This window comes from Sinohyriopsis cumingii, chromosome 6 (genome assembly GCF_028554795.1).
Source record: "Sinohyriopsis cumingii isolate HCF-2022 chromosome 6, ASM2855479v2, whole genome shotgun sequence".
NCBI classification, from domain to species: Eukaryota; Metazoa; Mollusca; class Bivalvia; order Unionida; family Unionidae; genus Sinohyriopsis; species Sinohyriopsis cumingii.
In genome coordinates, this window is record NC_142966.1 from 7,636,451 (window position 1) to 7,658,302 (window position 21,852).

At 40.0% G+C, this 21,852-nt stretch overlaps 1 protein-coding gene across 2 annotated transcripts in view; it reads left to right on the forward strand.

Moving 5' to 3' along the window:
- The window catches only part of LOC149796330 (uncharacterized), a 65,259-nt gene extending 43,941 nt beyond the window's left edge, over window positions 1–21,318 (forward strand). For both annotated transcript variants that reach the window (XM_089960998.1, XM_089960999.1), the window contains one exon: window positions 18,215–21,318. In XM_089960998.1, the coding sequence (XP_089817124.1) occupies window positions 18,215–18,511 (297 nt within the window). In that variant the 3' untranslated portion in view covers window positions 18,512–21,318. The remainder of the gene's footprint in view (window positions 1–18,214) is intronic.
- Window positions 21,319–21,852: the final 534 nt, after the last annotated feature.

Consider the following 21,852-nt stretch of genomic DNA (forward strand, 5'->3'; position numbering starts at 1 on the left):
ATACACAACGATACTAGTAAAATTCTGACGGCTAATTTAGCATTGTTTACTATAAAAGCCTTAAAGATTATCAACGAATCCTGCTACATAAGACTTTAGATCAACATCAGTAGTATATGGGGCCACCCTAGCGACAATGGGAATTAGCATTACAAAACCCCTTGGGCCACTCTAGCGACAAGGGAAATTTAACATGGAGAAAAACCCTGGGTCACTCTAGTGACAAGGGGAATTGAACATGGAAATTGAACATGGGAATGTCACCTGGGGATCAGTGGGAATTAAACATTGGTAACGTCATAGGTTTATAGGGTCAAAACCTTTCAAATAAGAGAAAGTTCGTGTTTGTCTCTCTATCCGCTACACGCGTTGTTTAATATCTGGTCAGCTACCACTTGTGTCCCAGCATAGATGTTTCCGATCTCGTATTCCCTGTCAGTCGTAAATCTGCTGTTACGTCCATCGTGCTAGGTACACTTATCGGTAAGCAGATCAAGAGCAGTGATCGTCTTCTTCCCATGGAGGTGCAACATATGCCATATGAATAGTCACTATTCCATCGGTGATGTCAAATTTTTCTCTCACCGACCGCACGTCTTCAACAGCCCTCAAAAGTTTGGAAGAAGTTATTTCTGCAAGTGTGCTAAATCCGACATACAGGCGAGTTCAAACTGTCGTGATACATAGATAGGCTCAAACGACCTTCATCTTTGACTTGGCAATGAAATTTGAATTCCTCTAACAGTGAGTCAAGTAGATCCGTAATGAAACCTGATACTTCCTCGGCTGGAACGTCAGACGCGAAGTCTTTAAATTTCATCGTGCAGGTGTAAGTTGTCGTTCTAAATTTTCTCGAGGTCGCTGTCTGGGTCATTTGGATGCTAAAATACTCCTTTAGGTCTATTGAATCCTTTCCCTTCTTGAACGCACTTTGCTGTGACGGTATGGTGGTGAAAGAGGTCAATGATGTTTGTTCCTTCTCTTTTTTCTTCTGCGTAGAGTTATTCATCTTTCTCGTCGCTTGTCCTCGCAATGAAGTGTCGTTCTTGGAAGTCGTCCCTTTTTATACTGGGTGATATCAGCATGTCCATAAGGTAAAGTTTTGTGGTCTGGAAGTTTCACTGGTTTGTCATGGAATTAGTACATAACAACTAAGATGTGGTATTGCATTGGTGATGTGATCGTGAGGCATAGAATCACACCCGAGTTTCTCGTTGGACTTGAGTCTTACGCTCTATACTTGCTGTTTGAAAGGATTCATTTTTGTCGATTGGTCTTGGTAGTGACAATGAACTATTGGTCTTGGACGTTGTCCCTTTTTATATGCTGACCAATATCGATGTGACCGTACGGCAACGTAAAGTGATTGGGAAGTCTCACTCGCTTCTGGTACACGATTTGATAGATTTTTTCCAGGGGTCGACTGACGATGTGGTGAGTGGGTAAACGTACAATCTTGTTCGGTTGGTGAGTGGTCACTTTGAGGTTTCCATCCTCTCCCGATTGCAAGGCTTCTTTCAATACCCCAAAGTTGACCACTCGACTGGTACGATAATTCAGAGTCAGTCCTTTCACTTTGCACTCCGTGTGCACTTCTCCTTGTTTGTCCCGGTATTGGTGGCCGTAATTTTTAGGACCTCCACTCGCGAAACTTAGAATCTTGTCGTCGGGATGTTCGTCTGTCCAGGCTCCTAAACGGTTTTCTTCGATGTTAGGGTCTTGCTCACCCGGTCGATCGATGTAGATGCAACTGTCCGTGTCAAAGTACAGGACGCGTTCCCCTAACAGTTCTAAAGCTTCGTACAATTTTAAGCGAGCATGAGCTGTCACGTAAGCCGCAATGATGACATTTCCAAAAGGGTCGTCTTGTACAAAGTCCAGATCTTCTTCGTAATTGACCAAGATCAAATCCTCTCGAACGACGTCCACGTGTTTCATGTATTTGGTTTTGTCGTGAATCATCTGGAAGTAGCGGGAAGGTTCTGTCAAATATTCCGTCTTGGGTAAACACGGTCGTTGTGCCATTTTACCCCACAAGCAATTTAACATCACTTTGGCAAACGATCGCCTGCCTTCGTTTTTCTCGATGTGGTCTAAAGAGATGCCTTCTTGTTCATAGTATTTCTCTTTGAATTGTATTTGGTCTTCGGGAGTGTGACACCAGGAAGGATAGCCGCTGGCTTCTTGTTTCAGTTTCAAAAAGGCATCCACGTAGTCAGCGAAAATGCCTTTCTGACTGGGATCACCCTTGTGGTATTGTTGTGTCTTGGGAAAGTGGCAAATTTCGTACACTTCTAACAGTTGGTATCCCATGTCCAGAGCTTTGAACAATTCTACGCTGACCCAGGTTCCCGCCAAGGCCCGTTCTTCCTGGGTGTGCTGACAAGGTTGGTCTTGGTTGCACGTTTCGGCACAAGTACGGCACAATGGAAACATCAGTTTGCCTTGACAATGGTGAGGTAAGACGGGATGGTATAGGTTCGTGGGAGGCAAAACTTTACACTTGATCAGACCTTCGTATTGTCGAATGTTTTTCAGGTCGATGTGTTCCGTGAACAATTGTGGGTGCCCTACAGGAAAGCGACAATATTTGCACACGTAGGGATACAGCGAACACACGTCCAAGTATTTGATTTCTTCTCCTTTCTCTTCGTCGGCTTGGTACAGGAAACAGGTGGCATTGGTCCTTCCTCCGTACAAACTATCCCTCGGGTTCAACGGGTCCATGAACTGGTAACTTTCCACGAGGCGTTTAAACTCGGGATCGGTTTTCAAGCGGTGATCGTATTCGTGTTCCCACATTTCCACCACTTGGTATCCTTCCTGTTCCAACTTTAGGCGTCGCTGACAAGTGTCCTGGTACAAGTCTTCCATGGTTCGTTGTAAAAACTGATTTTTAGTGCTACGATCAGGGTAACAGACGGGACATCCGTGAAATAAGCAACCGTTAAACTCGTACACGATCTTGGGGTTTTCTAAGTCCCAGCCATCTACTGAATATGTTCCGATGGTCTTTTCACCCCCTCCGTTGCGGGCGTGCTGAATCCATTTGTTTTCCTTGTCGCACAAGTAATGTAACCAACGTAGGGCTTTGACCGAGTATTGACGTTTGACAAAGTTGGTCGTTTGAGGGCTGATGACAGCCACGGTGTTTTCAGGCATGAATCGTTGTCGATACACTAAGGAACACGCTTTGGCAATGGTGCAAGCTTCTTTCAAAGGATCGACCCCTCCGTGTTCCATGAACAGTTCTCGAAATTTTCCACAGCAACGCCGTAAAATGTCCACGTCGGAACGACAATACTTTAGCATTTCTTCCTGAAAGTCGAAAGGGTCCGAGGCGTGAGCCTGGTACCAAGCGTAGAAAGCTTCTCGTTGTTCGGTACGCATGTTGTCGGGGTCGTAATAGTGAGCCTCAGGTAAATGGGGTAGAACGGCGTGTTGATTGGCTTCCGTATTGAAAAAGTGTGGAAAGTACCCTTTAGCCATTTCTGTCATTCCAAACGTTTTAGGCATTCGACTCAAAGGCATGGCCAAATAGCTCATCGAATCTTTAAACTGTACTTGTCCCACTTGCATGAAAATGATTTTGGCTCCGTTCAAAGTCACTTTAGGACGTTCGGTGCCATGTTCCGTATAGTATCTGAGAAGAAACTGTCCATCGTATCCGGAGAAATTGTGAGCCATCACCGTGGCATGACGATGACAGTCTCCGTAACGTTCGATGTCCTCTTGGCTCCACGTCTTGTCGATGGGGTCTAAGACCCATCGAGCGAAATCGGCTAGCGTGTTCGGTCCCCGAAAGATTTTTTCACGTCCTCCAGGAATCTTGCTGCAGTGAGGGCAATGACTGAAGATAGGTTCTTGAATGCACTTCTCGCACGCTCGATGAGCCACGCAGAAATTAGGAATGTGAATGCCAGTCTCTTGCATACATTCGAAATCGAAAAAGATGAAATTGCTTTTCTTCTTGTGACCATCCTCTTTCTCTGGTTGGGGTTGGTATTTTTGCACGTAGCATTGGTGTTTCAAGTCCACGATGTGATGACAAATTTGACATTTCTTTTTTCCTGAACATACGTGTGCCTTGGTACTATTGGTACGTATGCCTTGTCCACACGTAGGGCACAATCTCAGGAGTTGACAAGCACATTTCTGCTGTGAACCTTGCGTCTTCAGATGTTGTTGGTAACAGGCAGGGCTGAAAAACGTGCGCAGACAAGCAGGACAATGCAATGGTTTTTGCCCTTCGCTCAGACAAGGTGGAGAGGCCAAACATCCTCGGCATTTCGATCCACAATGTTTGTGTTGCTCTCGATTATTATAACCACGGTCACATTTCTCACAGTAATATCTGTATCCCAGGAATCCGGGGATGGCGGTAATGGTATCGAAATGTTCATCGTGATAATAGACATGAATGTATTTTCCATCCTTAAAGTCTTGGCCTCGAAACAACAGAGGTCCGCGCACTTCTTGAGGGTGCACTTTCAAGGTGTATCGTGGAGCTAGGGCATCTTGCAATTTTTGCATCTCAGGAATGCCACAGGGTGTGTCTTTGGACAGTCCGGCTTGTTGTAACAGGAGTTCTGCTTCATTTCGTTGTTTGGCTCGATCGGATCGTTGAATAGTTTTCCAGGTTCTTTTCCATTCTACCGTGTCGTTCTTGTTGGCATAGGTTCGTCCCACCACGATGGCACGGGCTAAACACATCTGGTCTTGAGGGTTGTTAATTCGGACGAGACTTGTTTTGATGTTGCGAAGGTCGTCCACCAATAAGACCTTTTTGCGTCCAGTCCCTTGAGGAGGAGAGACGTGGGCCATTTTCAGTGTGGCTTTACCATCGGTGATGTCAAACTGATCATTAGATTGTTGTACGTGTTGAATCTTGTCCATGACTTTGGAAGGGGTTAGTTCTGCGGGTCTGCTAAACTCGATCCAAACAGGGGATTTCAAGCTGTCGTGATCTATGGATAGTGTCAAGAAATCGTCTTCTTTGGGTTGACATTGTTGCTTTAGTGTGGTGAGCAAAGAATCCCACATCTCGGTGATAAACCCTTCTGCTTTGTCCAATGGTACGTCGGACTTGAAATCTTTAAACTTCACCGTGTAGGTGTAAGTCGTGGTTCTAAATTTTCTAGAGGGTCGCTTTTCCGTCTCTCGAATGTGATAGTACTTTCAGGGTTAACTGGTTGACTTTGGTTTGGAGTGGGCTTTCTATGTCTGGTCGCAGACGTGGAAGGTGTTGGTTCAGGTTTGCTCATGTCTTCGTTTTGAGCGAACACTTCTTTTCGTGTGTGAGGCGATACGTCACTTCGCTGCCTCTTACGTTCTTCTTCTCTCTCACTGAAATCGTGCGATCGTTTCATCTCGATTGCTGATTCAGAAATGATTTAACCAAGTTCATTCTCTCCATATATACCCTCTATTCCTCTTGTTGTCACAATGACTTGGTATATTTCACAAGGGCAAGTGAAAGCCAAGCATATAGGAGCCCAACGACAGCGGTGCGTCTTAAACACCTCATGCATCTTGATGACCCTTCGATTCAAACCCTACCACGAAAGAAAAAAGTTGCAAGAAAAAAACCCAGACAGTTGGTGTCTTCAAGAGAGCTAGAGACGCCGGCACAGTGTCGCTGGGACACGTACGTACTCCAGAAAACTACGCCACTCGACAACGTTGTCTCCTTCTCTCAGTCACTTCTACTTTGTCGCTGAATACATTCTACCAACCCTGTTTTAACACACGTTTCTTCATCTGATATTTTTAGAAAATATACTAAACACATTTTTAAAAGAACTACCCTTTTTCGACAGCAGTGACGGCGTCTCCTGCTGCTGTTGCCACTGTTGCTGCACAAAGATGATCTTTCCTTAAGATCAAAATATGAGACAGAGCAAGTAAGTTGTGAAGTTGAGCGGAGGTGTCTAAACAACAACTGCCAAGCCCCTATGTTCCATTTCTGTTTGTGGTAATAACTTGTGATACTTCACATTTTCTAAAGTGGAAATCTTTACGAACCGTACAAAAGTTATATGACTTTGGCTTCTGACAGTTGTACAGACTCTTCACTTTATAAGTGTCACGAGAAAATAGTGTATCCAAGTTTTATCATTTTCCAAAACACCCACACACTTGCAACGTGACCAGAATCTGTACTTCTTTATTTGTGGATATCCAACAGACCCGTCCCAGCATATATAGCTGGTTAAGAACTGTAGGAATATCACCTCATTTTTTTCAGAAATATCAAAGCTTTTATGTGTATCTTCCCTGTTCCACCCTTTATTAGTGCTTAGGTATATTCCCTAAACAACACAAACAATTTGGAACAAAATTAAATTTTGAATTAAGGTTTCTCTCTGTTTATACATTTTTTTTCAAGTTGTTGGTACATGGCATATGACATCCAAATACTTTCTTAAACTGAGAGGCATTTCTACACATGTCATTGCCTTTGTTAAATTCGGTTTTGTTGGTTAGTCATCGTTAATCTTTAATTCTATTTTTATGATGTATTTCTTTTTTGCTAGAAGATTTAATTTATTTATGTTGTTTAGTCTGCTGCTGCAAAAAAGAAAATGCATGTATCTATAGCAAAGTGTTTCAGTTTGTTCAGTTTTTTATTTCAAGCTCTACAAAAGGTACCAAGTTTGTCTTGCAAGGGGATTGAAACTTGAAGTTACGCGGACGTGAAGGAAAACATACCTTTGTTACTACAATTTGCTGTCTTTGTGTTCGTTCTAATCATGCTTGCCTTATATCGTTTTGTTTTAGGATCATATTTCTTCTGATGTAAATACATACATCAATGGATAGACAGCTTGGGTTATCATCCTTGAGGTTCACTGTACTTTTAGTTTCTTTACTTCATACAAACCCCAAAATCACTAGCTTGAAGGGAAAAAAATAACAAAAAACTGACACCTGGTACTGTAACACATCTGCCTCTGTTGATGTGAGTGTGCTTGACAAAATGTTTGAGTAAGATTAAAAATGTTTGTCAGTTTCAAAACTCGAACCAGTACTGTGGCCGTTTAATATTTTCATGTGGCAAGAAGAAATGGTACAATACGCAACAAAGGGATTGTACATTTACACTCCAATCTGTCTGCACTGCTATGGTAACAACGCTCTTGCGTTGACATTATTTTGCCACACTACCTAAGAAAAAACAATTCATCACTCATCATAAACGATTTCATTGGCTATACATATTTTCTTACCGCTTTCGCTTCGAATTGACTTCAGTACCTTTTCGCACAGTGACAAGATTGGACGTGTTTTTTGCTTTTTTTTTATCCTGCGGCTGGTCGCTACACTACTTGCTCTGAATTTACAACCAAACATTGTGTTACGCATTGTAAGTGACTTCATTGGGCCAACCGATATTTTACACTTCTGTCTCTATTCATATGAGTGTGCTTGTCAAAATGTTTGAGTAAGATTAAAAATGTTTGTCAGTTTCAAAACGCGAACCAGTACTGTGGCCGTTTAGTATTTGATCTGGCAAGAAGAAATGGTACAATACGCAAGAAAGGGTTTGTACGTTTACACTCTCCAATCTGTCTGCACTGCAAATGGTAACAACGCTCTTGCGTTGGCATTATTTTGCCACACTACCTAAGAAAAAAAACAATGCATCACTCATCATAAACGATTTCATTGGCTATATTTATTTTCTTACCGCTTTCGCTTCGAATTGACTTCAGTACCGTTTCGCACAGTGACAAGATCGGACGTGTTTTTTTTTTTTTTATTCTGCGGCTGGTCGCTACTCTACTTGCCCTGAATTTACAACCAAACAATGTGTTGCACATTGTAAGTGACTTCATTGGTCAGTCGATATTTTCCACCGCCTTAGCTTCAAATTGGTTTCACTTGTTATTCGCACCGCGAGATAATCAGACGCGTTTTTCTCTACCTGACCATTAGTCATTTCACAAACAATAAAACTAACACACAAATGATGACGCCATGGGCGACTCATGGAAATTATGTTAGTCATGTTACGAAATATATCACGACTTGTTTGGATGTACTTTTCTGTGGTCACTCTTTAAACACATGCGTCTTCAGTTCACTCTTGTCATGTTTTTTAAAGGGTGTATTTTTTCTATGGATGTGATTGTTATGTTCTATATGTTCTTTTATGTTTTCAGTGATTTTACTTTATATCTGTATTTTAATTTAGATGTATAGACTATGTAGTCTGAAATAAAGAATTCTTATCTTGTCTTATGTAAGTGGAATGAGTGTTTCTTTGAAACTTTCATAAGGAAAATATACCGTAAAAAAACAAACGTACGTGTCGTGATATTTTTAAAGTAGGAATACATGCTTTCTCTCTCTCTCTCTCTCTCTGTGGTTTTGATTTATACCCTAATGAAATATGTTCCCGTTTGAAGATACCTCTCCAAAATTGTGATCAGTGGTCACCATAATTACGCGAACTGTTCCGTTTGTCATCTTATTTTTTTCAAAAGTTTACACTCTAAAAAATTGTAGAACGATTTTTTTTCTTCCATCAGTAAATCTTTGGATAAAATAAAAGCTTGAGTTTGCACAATTCTGGTATCTTAACTTTATCCTATTTTGGAATTGAAACATGTCACGGAATTTTTTTTCTTCTAACATTAGATTTACAGTTTTTCAGAAAAAAAGACAATCACACGGCTTTTTCAAGAATGAAGCAAGCGACATTGCACTGTATAACCCTGCCTATGGTTAACTCTGAATTCTAAAGCCAAACATGGGTTCAGGAAAAAATGTAACAATGTTCGTCTTAGGAGGATAGGACGAACATTGTTACATTTTTTCCTGAACCCATGTTTTGACTTTAGAATTCAGAGTTAACCATAGGCAGGGTTATACAGTGCAATGTCGCTTGCTTCATTCTTGAAAAAGCCGTGTGATTGTCTTTTTTTCTGAAAAACTGTAAATCTAATGTTAGAAGAAAAAAAATTCTGTGACATGTTTCAATTCCAAAATAGGATAAAGTTAAGATACCAGAATTGTGCAAACTCAAGCTTTTATTTTATCCAAAGATTTACTGATGGAAGAAAAAAAATCGTTCTACAATTTTTTAGAGTGTAAACTTTTGAAAAAAATAAGATGACAAACGGAACAGTTCGCGTAATTATGGTGACCACTGATCACAATTTTGGAGAGGTATCTTCAAACGGGAACATATTTCATTAGGGTATAAATCAAAACCACAGAGAGAGAGAGAGAGAGAGAGAGAGAGAGAGAAAGCATGTATTCCTACTTTAAAAATATCACGACACGTACGTTTGTTTTTTTACGGTATATATTCCTTATGAAAGTTTCAAAGAAACACTCATTCCACTTACATAAGACAAGATAAGAATTCTTTATTTCAGACTACATAGTATATACATCTAAATTAAAATACAGATATAAAGTAAAATCACTGAAAACATAAAAGAACATATAGAACATAACAATCACATCCATAGAAAAAATACACCCTTTAAAAAACATGACAAGAGTGAACTGAAGACGCATGTGTTTAAAGAGTGACCACAGAAAAGTACATCCAAACAAGTCGTGATATATTTCGTAACATGACTAACATAATTTCCATGAGTCGCCCATGGCGTGATCATTTGTGTGTTAGTTTTATTGTTTGTGAAGTGACTAATGGTCAGGTAGAGAAAAACGCGTCTGATTATCTCGCGGTGCGAATAACAAGTGAAACCAATTTGAAGCTAAGGCGGTGGAAAATATCGACTGACCAATGAAGTCACTTACAATGTGCAACACATTGTTTGGTTGTAAATTCAGGGCAAGTAGAGTAGCGACCAGCCGCAGAATAAAAAAAAAAAAAACACGTCCGATCTTGTCACTGTGCGAAACGGTACTGAAGTCAATTCGAAGCGAAAGCGGTAAGAAAATAAGTATAGCCAATGAAATCGTTTATGATGAGTGATGCATTGTTTTTTTTTCTTAGGTAGTGTGGCAAAATAATGCCAACGCAAGAGCGTTGTTACCATTGCAGTGCAGACAGATTGGAGAGTGTAAACGTACAAACCCTTTCTTGCGTATTGTACCATTTCTTCTTGCCAGATCAAATACTAAACGGCCACAGTACTGGTTCGCGTTTTGAAACTGACAAACATTTTTAATCTTACTCAAACATTTTGACAAGCACACTCATATGAATAGAGACAGAAGTGTAAAATATCGGTTGGCCCAATGAAGTCACTTACAATGCGTAACACAATGTTTGGTTGTAAATTCAGAGCAAGTAGTGTAGCGACCAGCCGCAGGATAAAAAAAAAGCAAAAAACACGTCCAATCTTGTCACTGTGCGAAAAGGTACTGAAGTCAATTCGAAGCGAAAGCGGTAAGAAAATATGTATAGCCAATGAAATCGTTTATGATGAGTGATGAATTGTTTTTTCTTAGGTAGTGTGGCAAAATAATGTCAACGCAAGAGCGTTGTTACCATAGCAGTGCAGACAGATTGGAGTGTAAATGTACAATCCCTTTGTTGCGTATTGTACCATTTCTTCTTGCCACATGAAAATATTAAACGGCCACAGTACTGGTTCGAGTTTTGAAACTGACAAACATTTTTAATCTTACTCAAACATTTTGTCAAGCACACTCACATCAACAGAGGCAGATGTGTTACAGTACCAGGTGTCAGTTTTTTGTTATTTTTTTCCCTTCAAGCTAGTGATTTTGGGGTTTGTATGAAGTAAAGAAACTAAAAGTACAGTGAACCTCAAGGATGATAACCCAAGCTGTCTATCCATTGATGTATGTATTTACATCAGAAGAAATATGATCCTAAAACAAAACGATATAAGGCAAGCATGATTAGAACGAACACAAAGACAGCAAATTGTAGTAACAAAGGTATGTTTTCCTTCACGTCCGCGTAACTTCAAGTTTCAATCCCCTTGCAAGACAAACTTGGTACCTTTTGTAGAGCTTGAAATAAAAAACTGAACAAACCGAAACACTTTGCTATAGATACATGCATTTTCTTTTTTGCGGCAGCAGACTAAACAACATAAATAAATTAAATCTTCTAGCAAAAAAGAAATACATCATAAAAATAGAATTAAAGATTAACGATGACTAACCAACAAAACCGAATTTAACAAAGGCAATGACATGTGTAGAAATGCCTCTCAGTTTGAGAAAGTATTTGGATGTCATATGCCATGTACCAACAACTTGAAAAAAAAATGTATAAACAGAGAGAAACCTTAATTCAAAATTTAATTTTGTTCCAAATTGTTTGTGTTGTTTAGGGAATATACCTAAGCACTAATAAAGGGTGGAACAGGGAAGATACACATAAAAGCTTTGATATTTCTGAAAAAAAATGAGGTGATATTCCTACAGTTCTTAACCAGCTATATATGCTGGGACGGGTCTGTTGGATATCCACAAATAAAGAAGTACAGATTCTGGTCACGTTGCAAGTGTGTGGGTGTTTTGGAAAATGGTAAAACTTGGATACACTATTTTCTCGTGACACTTATAAAGTGAAGAGTCTGTACAACTGTCAGAAGCCAAAGTCATATAACTTTTGTACGGTTTGTAAAGATTTCCACTTTAGAAAATGTGAAGTATCACAAGTTATTATCACAAACAGAAATGGAACATAGGGGCTTGGCAGTTGTTGTTTAGACACCTCCGCTCAACTTCACAACTTACTTGCTCTGTCTCATATTTTGATCTTAAGGAAAGATCATCTTTGTGCAGCAACAGTGGCAACAGCAGCAGGAGACGCCGTCACTGCTGTCGAAAAAGGGTAGTTCTTTTAAAAATGTGTTTAGTATATTTTCTAAAAATATCAGATGAAGAAACGTGTGTTAAAACAGGGTTGGTAGAATGTATTCAGCGACAAAGTAGAAGTGACTGAGAGAAGGAGACAACGTTGTCGAGTGGCGTAGTTTTCTGGAGTACGTACGTGTCCCAGCGACACAGTGCCGGCGTCTCTAGCTCTCTTGAAGACACCAACTGTCTGAGTTTTTTTCTTGCAACTTTTTTCTTTCGTGGTAGGGTTTGAATCGAAGGGTCATCAAGATGCATGAGGTGTTTAAGACGCACCGCTGTCGTTGGGCTCCTATATGCTTGGCTTTCACTTGCCCTTGTGAAATATACCAAGTCATTGTGACAACAAGAGGAATAGAGGGTATATATGGAGAGAATGAACTTGGTTAAATCATTTCTGAATCAGCAATCGAGATGAAACGATCGCACGATTTCAGTGAGAGAGAAGAAGAACGTAAGAGGCAGCGAAGTGACGTATCGCCTCACACACGAAAAGAAGTGTTCGCTCAAAACGAAGACATGAGCAAACCTGAACCAACACCTTCCACGTCTGCGACCAGACATAGAGAGCCCACTCCAAACCAAAGTCAACCAGTTAACCCTGAAAAGTACTATCACATTCGAGAGACGGAAAAGCGACCCTCTAGAAAATTTAGAACCACGACTTACACCTACACGGTGAAGTTTAAAGATTTCAAGTCCGACGTACCATTGGACAAAGCAGAAGGGTTTATCACCGAGATGTGGGATTCTTTGCTCACCACACTAAAGCAACAATGTCAACCCAAAGAAGACGATTTCTTGACACTATCCATAGATCACGACAGCTTGAAATCCCCTGTTTGGATCGAGTTTAGCAGACCCGCAGAACTAACCCCTTCCAAAGTCATGGACAAGATTCAACACGTACAACAATCTAATGATCAGTTTGACATCACCGATGGTAAAGCCACACTGAAAATGGCCCACGTCTCTCCTCCTCAAGGGACTGGACGCAAAAAGGTCTTATTGGTGGACGACCTTCGCAACATCAAAACAAGTCTCGTCCGAATTAACAACCCTCAAGACCAGATGTGTTTAGCCCGTGCCATCGTGGTGGGACGAACCTATGCCAACAAGAACGTCACGGTAGAATGGAAAAGAACCTGGAAAACTATTCAACGATCCGATCGAGCCAAACAACGAAATGAAGCAGAACTCCTGTTACAACAAGCCGGACTGTCCAAAGACACACCCTGTGGCATTCCTGAGATGCAAAAATTGCAAGATGCCCTAGCTCCACGATACACCTTGAAAGTGCACCCTCAAGAAGTGCGCGGACCTCTGTTGTTTCGAGGCCAAGACTTTAAGGACGGAAAATACATTCATGTCTATTATCACGATGAACATTTCGATACCATTACCGCCATGCCCGGATTCCTGGGATACAGATATTACTGTGAGAAATGTGACCGTGGTTATAATAATCGAGAGCAACACAAACATTGTGGATCGAAATGCCGAGGATGTTTGGCCTCTCCACCCTGTCTGAGCGAAGGGCAAAAACCATTGCATTGTCCTGCTTCTCTGCGCACGTTTTTCAGCCCTGCCTGTTACCAACAACATCTGAAGACGCAAGGTTCACAGCAGAAATGTGCTTGTCAACTCCTGAGATTGTGCCCTACGTGTGGACAAGGCATACGTACCAATAGTACCAAGGCACACGTATGTTCAGGAAAAAAAAATGTCACATTTGTCATCACATCGTGAACTTGAAACACCAATGCTACGTGCAAAAATACCAACCCCAACCAGAGAAAGAGGATGGTCACAAGAAGAAAAGCAATTTCATCTTTTTCGATTTCGAATGTATGCAAGAGACTGGCATTCACATTCCTAATTTCTGCGTGGCTCATCGAGCGTGCGAGAAGTGCATTCAAGAACCTATCTTCAGTCATTGCCCTCACTGCAGCAAGATTCCTGGAGGACGTGAAAAAATCTTTCGGGGACCGAACACGCTAGCCGATTTCGCTCGATGGGTCTTAGACCCCATCGACAAGACGTGGAGCCAAGAGGACATCGAACGTTACGGAGACTGTCATCGTCATGCCACGGTGATGGCTCACAATTTCTCCGGATACGATGGACAGTTTCTTCTCAGATACTATACGGAACATGGCACCGAACGTCCTAAAGTGACTTTGAACGGAGCCAAAATCATTTTCATGCAAGTGGGACAAGTACAGTTTAAAGATTCGATGAGCTATTTGGCCATGCCTTTGAGTCGAATGCCTAAAACGTTTGGAATGACAGAAATGGCTAAAGGGTACTTTCCACACTTTTTCAATACGGAAGCCAATCAACACGCCGTTCTACCCCATTTACCTGAGGCTCACTATTACGACCCCGACAACATGCGTACCGAACAACGAGAAGCTTTCTACGCTTGGTACCAGGCTCACGCCTCGGACCCTTTCGACTTTCAGGAAGAAATGCTAAAGTATTGTCGTTCCGACGTGGACATTTTACGGCGTTGCTGTGGAAAATTTCGAGAACTGTTCATGGAACACGGAGGGGTCGATCCTTTGAAAGAAGCTTGCACCATTGCCAAAGCGTGTTCCTTAGTGTATCGACAACGATTCATGCCTGAAAACACCGTGGCTGTCATCAGCCCTCAAACGACCAACTTTGTCAAACGTCAATACTCGGCCAAAGCCCTACGTTGGTTACATTACTTGTGCGACAAGGAAAACAAATGGATTCAGCATGCCCGCAACGGAGGGGGTGAAAAGACCATCGGAACATATTCAATAGATGGCTGGGACTTAGAAAACCCCAAGATCGTGTACGAGTTTAACGGTTGCTTATTTCACGGATGTCCCGTCTGTTACCCTGATCTTAGCACTAAAAATCAGTTTTTACAACGAACCATGGAAGACTTGTACCAGGACACTTGTCAGCGACGCCTAAAGTTGGAACAGGAAGGATGCCAAGTGGTGGAAATGTGGGAACACGAATACGATCACCGCTTGAAAACCGATCCCGAGTTTAAACGCCTCGTGGAAAGTTACCAGTTCATGGACCCGCTGAACCCGAGGGATAGTTTGTACGGAGGAAGGACCAATGCCACCTGTTTCCTATACCAAGCCGACGAAGAGAAAGGAGAAGAAATCAAATACTTGGACGTGTGTTCGCTGTATCCCTACGTGTGCAAATATTGTCGCTTTCCTGTAGGGCACCCACAATTGTTGACGGAACACATCGACCTGAAAAACATTCGACAATACGAAGGTCTGATCAAGTGTAAAGTTTTGCCTCCCACGAACCTATACCATCCCGTCTTACCTCACCATTGTCAAGGCAAACTGATGTTTCCATTGTGCCGTACTTGTGCCGAAACGTGCAACCAAGACCAACCTTGTCAGCACACCCAGGAAGAACGGGCCTTGACGGGAACCTGGGTCAGCGTAGAATTGTTCAAAGCTCTGGACATGGGATACCAACTGTTAGAAGTGTACGAAATTTGTCACTTTCCCAAGACACAACAATACCACAAGGGTGATCCCAGTCAGAAAGGCATTTTCGCTGACTACGTGGATGCCTTTTTGAAACTGAAACAAGAAGCCAGCGGCTATCCTTCCTGGTGTCACACTCCCGAAGACCAAATACAATTCAAAGAGAAATACTATGAACAAGAAGGCATCTCTTTAGACCACATCGAGAAAAACGAAGGCAGGCGATCGTTTGCCAAAGTGATGTTAAATTGCTTGTGGGGTAAAATGGCACAACGACCGTGTTTACCCAAGACGGAATATTTGACAGAACCTTCCCGCTACTTCCAGATGATTCACGACAAAACCAAATACATGAAACACGTGGACGTCGTTCGAGAGGATTTGATCTTGGTCAATTACGAAGAAGATCTGGACTTTGTACAAGACGACCCTTTTGGAAATGTCATCATTGCGGCTTACGTGACAGCTCATGCTCGCTTAAAATTGTACGAAGCTTTAGAACTGTTAGGGGAACGCGTCCTGTACTTTGACACGGACAGTTGCATCTACATCGATCGACCGGGTGAGCAAGACCCTAACATCGAAGAAAACCGTTTAGGAGCCTGGACAGACGAACATCCCGACGACAAGATTCTAAGTTTCGCGAGTGGAGGTCCTAAAAATTACGGCCACCAATACCGGGACAAACAAGGAGAAGTGCACACGGAGTGCAAAGTGAAAGGACTGACTCTGAATTATCGTACCAGTCGAGTGGTCAACTTTGGGGTATTGAAAGAAGCCTTGCAATCGGGAGAGGATGGAAACTTTAAAGTGACCACTCACCAACCGAACAAGATTGTACGTTTACCCACTCACCACATCGTCAGTCGACCCCTGGAAAAAATCTATCAAATCGTGTACCAGAAGCGAGTGAGACTTCCCAATCACTTTACGTTGCCGTACGGTCACATCGATATTGGTCAGCATATAAAAAGGGACAACGTCCAAGACCAATAGTTCATTGTCACTACCAAGACCAATCGACAAAAATGAATCCTTTCAAACAGCAAGTATAGAGCGTAAGACTCAAGTCCAACGAGAAACTCGGGTGTGATTCTATGCCTCACGATCACATCACCAATGCAATACCACATCTTAGTTGTTATGTACTAATGCCATGACAAACTACGTGCAACCAGTGAAACTTCCAGACCACAAAACTTTACCTTATGGACATGCTGATATCACCCAGTATAAAAAGGGACGACTTCCAAGAACGACACTTCATTGCGAGGACAAGCGACGAGAAAGATGAATAACTCTACGCAGAAGAAAAAAGAGAAGGAACAAACATCATTGACCTCTTTCACCACCATACCGTCACAGCAAAGTGCGTTCAAGAAGGGAAAGGATTCAATAGACCTAAAGGAGTATTTTAGCATCCAAATGACCCAGACAGCGACCTCGAGAAAATTTAGAACGACAACTTACACCTGCACGATGAAATTTAAAGACTTCGCGTCTGACGTTCCAGCCGAGGAAGTATCAGGTTTCATTACGGATCTACTTGACTCACTGTTAGAGGAATTCAAATGTCATTGCCAAGTCAAAGATGAAGGTCGTTTGAGCCTATCTATGTATCACGACAGTTTGAACTCGCCTGTATGTCTCGGATTTAGCACACTTGCAGAAATAACTTCTTCCAAACTTTTGAGGGCTGTTGAAGACGTGCGGTCGGTGAGAGAAAAATTTGACATCACCGATGGAAAAGTGACTATTCATATGGCATATGTTGCACCTCCATGGGAAGAAGACGATCACTGCTCTTGATCTGCTTACCGATAAGTGTACCTAGCACGATGGACGTAACAGCAGATTTACGACTGACAGGGAATACGAGATCGGAAACATCTATGCTGGGACACAAGTGGTAGCTGACCAGATATTAAACAACGTGTGTAACGGATAGAGAGACAAACACGAACTTTCTCTTATTTGATTGTTTGTTATTTGTTTTGTTTTGACTTTTTCTTATAAACGAACATTTAATGTAAATTCGTTGCATATGAAGTGATTTTAGAAAGGAGTGAACGTTAATTTTAAACATTAGTTTACTAGAGTCAATAACTAAACAACTCGTAAATATGTTTCTTTTATGTTCAAATGTTTATGTATTTAATGGATAGTGCTTAGACCAAAGCACAGGCCAGAGAGCCCATGTATATATGTACTTGAATAAATGTTTTGAACCCATACAACAGACTTTTCTTTATCGAGTCTCTATTCTATCTGTGAGTCTTTCTTTAGAATATTTCTGTCCTCTTTTCTGTGTGTTTCAATGTGTATTTGTTTGTTTCTGTATGTCTATGTTTGTCCCTATCAACCCTTTGTCCCTACAAATACATTTCACCCTATAAAAGGTTTTGACCCTATAAACCTATGACGTTACCAATGTTTAATTCCCACTGATCCCCAGGTGACATTCCCATGTTCAATTTCCATGTTCAATTCCCCTTGTCACTAGAGTGACCCAGGGTTTTTCTCCATGTTAAATTTCCCTTGTCGCTAGGGTGGCCCAAGGGGTTTTGTAATGCTAATTCCCATTGTCGCTAGGGTGGCCCCATATACTACTAACATCTCAAATCTTGCTCAACACAAGTTGTAGGGTTACCCGTAAATCCGTTTGTTTGATTACTGTGCAGTATATACTTGTATCTCACCTATATCCGAAAAAAGCAATAATTATTACTTTCATGTATATTGCGTCTTATAAATACGATGTTCTTTTGTTACGCACTATAACATCTTTTTGTACCTCATGATGTATGGAAATGTATCATTCGCCAGTGGCCTACATTACAAATAAAAACTATTATTATTTTTATTAATTGTATTATTATTATTATTATTATCATTATCAGATTATCTCACAAAAAGCCCTCAGTAAAATATGTCAAGGCCACACAGATTATAGTCCTGATGACAAGCTGCGTATATATGTGGAGAAGTGCGCCCAGTTGTGTTGGTTAATGAGGATCCAGTTCCCACCAATTCATCTTAAATTTGACATCCACGGAGAGTTTGATGGTAAATTATGTACACCGTACCTTACCTCGGGGGAGAAGGTGTTATTTCCAGTCTGGCCAGCTATGTTTTTGCACGAGGAAAATGGGGCCTTAATGCGTAAGGGTGTTGTGGAGTGTACGAGGAAGATGTAAGCGCGTATGAAAACTTTCATTTTGTGACAGAATGAAGGAAATGGCTGTCTCTGTGACGTCCATTGCAAAAACGAATTTCAATACACCAACATGTAATACACGATAATACGTGATTCTACAATATGCTTCGCTAGCAAATTTAGTGTTTAATCGACTGCCATGCATTTGACAGAAAGAATGAACATTTTGTTGGTTTTATATGCAACGATATCAGGCATTTCTGCGCACCTAAGGTTTCCGTCTCCAATATTGAAGGAAAACGCATACAGAATTCGACCGATTGACGAACATAAAGCACGGCAATGCTTACAATTTGAAAAGAGACAATTGTCACAAGAGTATGATGTTCAAAATAATATTAATTTTGGACATACTGGATATGTCGGCCTATTCTGCGCACATCTTTGAAAAGATGTGATGTTTATCCATCCTGTTATATAAATGAAATACATTAGGTTGGACTGTTTCTGGCAGCAGTTTAGTCGGGTAATTAGGTCAGATTTATAGCTGGTTTTACAAAATTCAACGTAACAGTGCCAATAAATGGCAATAGATATTAAGCAGATTTAATCGATTTTGTAGAAAAGTTAGTAAATTTCAACATTTAAAAAAAAGCTAATATGTTAAAGAGAAACAACAATTAATAGGATCTGTTGTGTTTAAAACGTCTTGTTTATGGGGAAAATTACTCAAGAATTTAGAAAAGACTACACACAGGGGAATTTCTTGAGAATCCCGTTCTTGCGGCGAGTTGACGCTTCGGGTAGCAGACGATTTTGTAATTGTGGGACAACTTCATGCAAAAGTAGAAACTTGGATTAAAATGCAGAATTTTTGTTAAGATATACATTTCCATATTCTAAATAATGTATTTATTTGTATGATTTTTAGAAGATAATTAGTAAATAGGATTTTCTCTGTTAGAGGTTCTAGAAGGTCATGGAGTGGATCTTCATGTTGACATTTAAAAATTACATTTTCATATGTATTTTAAGTCCAAACATGGTATTCTTTTTACAATTTATGAATGTCACTTTTCGTAATTAAAGTATGATCGTTCTTTCTTGATACAATATGTATTTGTGGCCCAAATAACACGAGATCCAATGTTATACATATATATATATATATATATATATATATATATATATATATATATATATATATATATATATATTATAAAGAAATGAAGATGGGCCAGAAAGAGAGAGAGAGAGAGCGAGAGCGATCATCTGAATATTGAATCAATGATATTGGTTCCAGACTATACACATATACAAGGTTGTGTATACATATTATAATTAAAAAAATAACTTTTTTTGGATAGAAGTATCGGTTGGCACTGTTCCAAAAATTTCCTAAAGCTTTCTTTTCTCTCCGCTTTGACTGCAATATTTTTCTAATATATAGGCCTACTATTCTTTAAATAAGCTTTTAAGGTCATTTAACGTAGTTATGTCTCTTTTCATCTTGTATATACATTTGTAGTACTTAGTAAGAAGAAGAAATTAGAAACGTTTTCCTTGAATTGCTCTAGAAATATTTATCCGAATAAAACCAATAGGCGTTCGGAGTATGTTATGTACATATAAAATCCAGTGAGATACAACTACTCCAGGATCTATTAATGACACTGCATTCCCAAAATAGATGCACAATTGTTTCTGGTGAACCGTTACAAAACATACAGTGCCCTGAGTGGCTGAGTGGTATAAAGCGCTCACCTTTAATGATCACTGCAATCTCACCTCTGTCTGCGTCGGTTAGAGTCCCAGGCTCGGCTAACGTGGGTACGTGAGAAAGCTTGCCAGTAGCTTCTCGTGGGTCGGTGGTTCTTACCAGGATTTTCCAGGGTTCCTCCTCCGCCAATTATACTGGCCGCCATGTATAACCTTTCCTGTTCTGAAAAATGGCGTTAAACCCTACAACAACAAAACGTACATTTATCAGTATCATTAGCACATGTTTTAAATAAAATGTATCGCGATCTATGTTAAACGCGATATTAAAACCCTTGTAATTTTTAGATTTTTGTTGCTTTGAATAGTGGAAAATATATAGTTGGCCAATAATCATTATCGAATTAGAAAGTATATTGTATAACCTGTATTACTGTGATGAATAATTTTTAACTGGTTAGGGATAAAATGCCTGGCATGTATAGCTTTGCGACATGTATAGCTTATCTTTTTCTGACAAATGGTGTTAAATCCTACAACAACAAAACGTATATTTATCCTTATAATTAGCACATATTTTATATAAAAATTTATCTCCATCAGTATAATTCTGTGTTAAACGTGATGTTAAAACACTTGTAATTTTTTTTTTTTTTGAATATTGGTAAATATAGTTGACCAATAATCATTATCGAATTAGAAAGTATGTTTTTATCTTATTTCAAAAGATGGTGGAATAGTTCAAAAATAATTTGTACAAATCTTTACAATTTGTATTACTGGTTAGGGATAAAATAACTGGCAGTTTCTTGCCTGTATTCAGTTGTATCTTTAATTTTCTACATAATAATGTTATAGCCTGAATGACACTTTCGAAGACAAGAGCATCTTCCTTGATGTTGTTTATTTAAGTCGATCAAATTTAAATAACTTCCTGGTAAGTAAGCACATTGCTAATATAAAAGATAGTTTGTTCAATCCGTTGTTTTTTTGTACATGATGTGTACCTTGTTCATTCGTATTAATGTGTTCATCCACAAGTTCATTATCATACGATGTTCTTCTGTTTGCTGTACATTTCGTTGTATTAAAATATTTCAAGCCAATAAATAATCACGCCAAAATATACATTTCGTCTCCATTGATAATTTATCTGTATCTTCATCTCCTATTAAAACAATGCTTTAGAATGCGCATATTTAATATTCAAACAAGTGAACCCACATTTCATATTATCAGTCATTGCTAATACTTGTTTGAAGATGCCTTGAAACATAATATCCCTTTTGATTTTATATACATTTGACTTCCATATAAATGTGACGAATTTTCTTTCCGTTCGTTAAAACAAAGGTTTGCTTAGGAGATGAACAAATGATTTAATTGTGGAATCACTAAGGCTGTCAAAACTGGTTTTAATTTTGCCAGTTGGTAGTAGGGATAGTTTTACTAGATTCCACCAAAATTTAGCATGTTTGTTTAATTTTCAAAATGTATCTGTATCATTTTATTTACGTCGACAGAAAATAGTACACCCAACTGAGTTTATTCAGTAACCCGTAGGAGTTTCAAAGTTAACTATGATTTCTGCACTCGTTTTTACTTTCTATCCATGCTGCTTTTGTTATGGTAATATTGAGTTTCAGACCTGAGATCATTGCA